This window comes from Procambarus clarkii, chromosome 37 (genome assembly GCF_040958095.1).
Source record: "Procambarus clarkii isolate CNS0578487 chromosome 37, FALCON_Pclarkii_2.0, whole genome shotgun sequence".
In the NCBI taxonomy this organism is placed as follows: domain Eukaryota; kingdom Metazoa; phylum Arthropoda; class Malacostraca; order Decapoda; family Cambaridae; genus Procambarus; species Procambarus clarkii.
In genome coordinates this window covers 16430280-16434706 of record NC_091186.1, presented here as the reverse complement: position 1 = coordinate 16434706, position 4427 = coordinate 16430280, and the positions used below count along the sequence as shown (strand labels likewise).

Here is a 4427-nt window from a genome sequence, read left to right as displayed (position 1 = left end):
TGACGTCAAGCGACAGGTGTGTGAGATGACGTCAAGCGACAGGTGTGTATGATGACGTCAAGCGACAGGTGTGTGTGATGACGTCAAGCGACAGGTGTGTGAGATGACGTCAAGCGACAGGTGTGTGAGATGACGTCAAACGACAGGTGTGTGAGATGACGTCAAGCGACAGGTGTGTGAGATGACGTCAAGCGACAGGTGTGTGAGATGACGTCAAGCGACAGGTGTGTGAGATGACGTCAAACGACAGGTGTGTAATGACGTCAAATGACTCGCGTTGAATGACGTCAGACACGATTACGTTCCTTATGTGTATCTTATCTTGAGGTTATCTTGAGATGATTTCGGGGCTTTTTTTAGTGTCCCCGCGGCCCGGTCCTCGACCAGGCCTCCACCCCCAGGAAGCAGCCCGTGACAGCTGACTAACACCCCAGGTACCTATTTTACTGCTAGGTAACAGGGGCATATAGTGTATAGTGTATAGTGTATAGTGAGAAACGACCCAAGATCACTGAATGAAGCAGGCAGCTTAGTATCATGTATTGAATCTACACAAATTAGTAATCATAAACTAGAACTTACCAGAGGGCCAATAACTATAGTGACCCTCGACGATGACAGGAAGCCGGTGGCTTGTCAAGGGTAATTATCGTGCTAGAGCGACTGCTATCATGTTGGATACCAGATACCTGAAGGTAAAGATTTGATAGCGACATACATAAGGCAACATGATATATTTAGATGAAGATTTAAGGAAGCTTGAAAAAAATGCGACGTAATAGAAGGGACGGGTTGAGTTGGGATCAAAAGATGCCACGTGGTCCGTGACCAATGGCACCCCCTGGGGGGGGGGGCGCTGGGGCGTGGCACTCCCCGTAGTTACAGGGTGCAATAGAGGTCTTAGGGCGAGCCGGCACTGCGTGTGACAGCCCTTGACGGCACGTGTCAAAACACAGCGATATCGAACACGACGGTTGAGAGGCGGGACCAAAGAGACAAAGCTCAACCCCCCGCAAGCACAACTAGGTGAGTACACACGTGAACAAAATGCAAGATGGCGCTTATCAAAGCAGAGAGGACTGTTGCTGTATACTTAAGTCATTCAATACTTGAAATTGTATGCAATAACACAAATATTGTGATTGATTGATTGATTGATTATGTGTGTGTGTGTGTGTGTGCGTGCGTGCGTTCGTGTGTGCGTGCGTTAATGCGCACCAATGACGGAAATTGGACCACTGTCTCTGTCACGCGTCGCCAGGGAGCGCCATCCCCCTCCACCGACCCTCCAAAAGGAGCCTCAACATTTGACAAACTTCAACATATTACTGCCTGAGGAAACACAAATAAGATAAAAGACACGGTGCAAGGAAGGGAACGACCAGAGAATAGGACCCGTCCAGGTCTCGCTGGAGTGACCGCACCCTGGATTTATTGCTCTATGGCACAGAAGTCCTTCCTGTTGACTCTTCCTACTCTATATTCCCTTCTGTTTTCATCCAGCGCTACACACGCTCTATGCCACGTCTCTGTGGCTGGTACATAACTGTACTAGCAAAGGTCCCTGGAAACACAAACCGAAACTGTCTCTATTTTCCGCTTGTTACAACTTGTAATAAAGTTGTTACATCTTGGCTTAACGTGTTTATGACGTATTAGAACGTTGTTACAACTTGCTATATTGGTTGTTATAACTGGTTAGGAGGTGTTAAAACTTGTTCGAACGTTGTACCAACGTCGTAGTTTCGATGTGTGTTTGGAGGGGTGTGTCATACAACGCTTCCTTACATAGGTTAAGGTTTGTTTTTTATTAAAATATGAACTTTATTCCTACCCCTAGACTATATGAAGGGTTACATAGTGTGAGACAAAGCGTTACCTATGTAAGGAGAAGGGGGGGATTGAAAGAACGGGAGGGAAGCCAAGAAGAGGATGTGAAGGAAGGAGGGCAGGGAAGGAAGGGGTGTGAGGGAGGACTGGGAACCAGGGAATGGGAAAGAGGGAGTGAGTGAGGGGGTAGGGAAGGAGGAAGTGTGAGGGAGGAAGGGCAGTGAGGGAGCGGAGGCGACCACTGGCCGGCTGCCATAATGAGAAGAAGATATTGCTGCCGTCTTTATCATGGTGATCAAGGCGCTCCAGAGCCTTTGTCCCTCCCAGTCACCTATACCTCTCCCACGGTAGGTCCACCACCATCTACCTCTCCCACGGTAGGTCCACCACCATCTACCTCTCCCACGGTAGGTCCACCACCATCTACCTCTCCCACGGTAGGTCCACCACCATCTACCTCTCCCACGGTAGGTCCACCACCATCTACCTCTCCCACGGTAGGTCCACCACCATCTACCTCTCCCACGGTAGGTCCACCACCATCTACCTCTCCCACGGTAGGTCCACCACCATATACCTCTCCCACGGTAGGTCCACCACCATCTACCTCTCCCACGGTAGGTCCACCACCATCTACCTCTCCCACGGTAGGTCCACCACCATCTACCTCTCCCACGGTAGGTCCACCACCATCTACTTCTCCCACGGTAGGTCCACCACCATCTACCTCTCCCACGGTAGGTTCACCACCATCTACCTCTCCCACGGTAGGTCCACCACCATCTACCTCTCCCACGGTAGGTCCACCACCATCTACCTCTCCCACGGTAGATCCACCACCATCTACCTCTCCCACGGTAGGTCCACCACCATCTACCTCTCCCACGGTAGATCCACCACCATCTACCTCTCCCACGGTAGGTCCACCACCATCTACCTCTCCCACGGTAGGTCCACCACCATCTACCTCTCCCACGGTAGATCCGCCACCATCTACCTCTCCCACGGTAGATCCACCACCATCTACCTCTCCCACGGTAGGTCCACCACCATCTACCTCTCCCACGGTAGATCCACCACCATCTACCTCTCCCACGGTAGATCCACCACCATCTACCATCTACGACGGGCGGAGTCAAGTCCAATAATCGCCGAACTGCTGGAGTCACATACACTCAGTCGTACAGGAAATAAATGACGCAAAATGTTATAAATTTCAATGTAAATGACGCAGAATGTGAGGAATCCCCCATGTGTGTGTGTGACGCAGAATGGGAAGATTCCCAGTATATGTGTGTGACGCAGAATGTGAGGAATACCCCCCAGGTGTGTGTGTGTGTATATGTGAGACGCAGAATGTGAGGAATACCCCCCAGGTGTGTGTGTGTGTATATGTGAGACGCAGAATGAGAGGAATCCCCGTGTAAATGAGACACAAGTATGAGGCAAGCAATGAGAACGCCCCGTGTTAAGTGAGGAACAAATCACGGCCCAGTAATATATTATCAAATGTCTCTGCTCGTAAATAAAAAGTTTTTTGTTCCAGCCAATCGGGTATTACAGGGATGTAACTGATAGCAACGGTCCAACAAATTCCCACCCAAGAATTATGCCTGATTTTTCATAATATGATATATAAGATAAAGAATGGACAGGTTTAGTTCGGTTTGTTTTGCGATATATGACTCGATCGCCTCTCTCTCCCCGCCCTCTCATCCCTGGCTAGACATCAGGGCAGATGGGGGATAGTTACACTGGGCTCTTGGGGGGGATAGTAGATACTAGGGGATGAGAGCGGTGCCTCGTACTGGCTCTTGTTGATTCGTTGATTGCTCGTGATGATTCGAAGACTGCTTGTGATGATGATTCGTTCATTGCTTGCGATATTTCGTTGAGTGCTTCTGATTGGAGGGGTGTAGACGGATTCACGATCTCTTTAGCTAAACACACTATACATTTTTGTCACGTTATCGACCTCCTTATTCTTCCTTCTGAGGCTAGTTCACTACACGGTAGATATCGTGTCACTCACGATATCTGAGTCACTCAGATGTCGTGAGACACTCAGTCACTGGCTCAGTCACTCAGAGGGGTGCTAACATACCACAGGGAGGTGTAACTGGCCTATTCTAATAGAATGTTGACTTCAACGACCTAATTCACCTTATCCTTAAAGCCCGTGATTGCCTTGATGACTGTGCTCTCATAACCTCTACAGATATACACAACGAGATGCGCAATTGTAAGATGCCAACGATGTTGCCTACTAGAACCAGCATGACCCAACCACTGTGATTAGTATGTAAGTGGACAAAGTTGGGGGCTGAAGTGTGATTCTTCAAGCACCACGAAGAACCATCTCTTCCTGAACTTATCTAGCAAGACTGACCACGATACAGACAGAGTCAAGGCGCATGTCACAGGGCAGAAGCGAGCATACATTCCTATCCTGACTTGTACTTAGACCATATGTGCTGACGACAAGATGATGCTAGTGGAGAAATCAAGTCGACTGAGTCTAATAAAGAGGAGAGAGAGAGAGAGAGAGAGAGAGAGAGAGAGAGAGAGAGAGAGAGAGAGAGAGAGAGAGAGAGAGA

At 49.2% G+C, this 4427-nt stretch overlaps 1 protein-coding gene across 1 annotated transcript; it reads right to left on the bottom strand.

Annotated features, from left to right (window-relative positions):
* Window positions 1-2161: 2161 nt before the first annotated feature.
* LOC138371835 (uncharacterized PE-PGRS family protein PE_PGRS46-like) lies at window positions 2162-2950 on the bottom strand. Its single transcript, XM_069336861.1, has one exon. The coding sequence runs from the start codon at window positions 2948-2950 to the stop codon at window positions 2162-2164; it is 789 nt and encodes a 262-aa protein (XP_069192962.1).
* Between the last annotated feature and the right edge of the window lie 1477 nt (window positions 2951-4427).

What these genes read in the sequence shown, in the direction of transcription:
- LOC138371835 (XM_069336861.1), bottom strand. Translation starts at nt 2,950, where the DNA reads ATGGTAGATGGTGGTGGATCTACCGTGGGAGAGGTAGATGGTGGTGGA.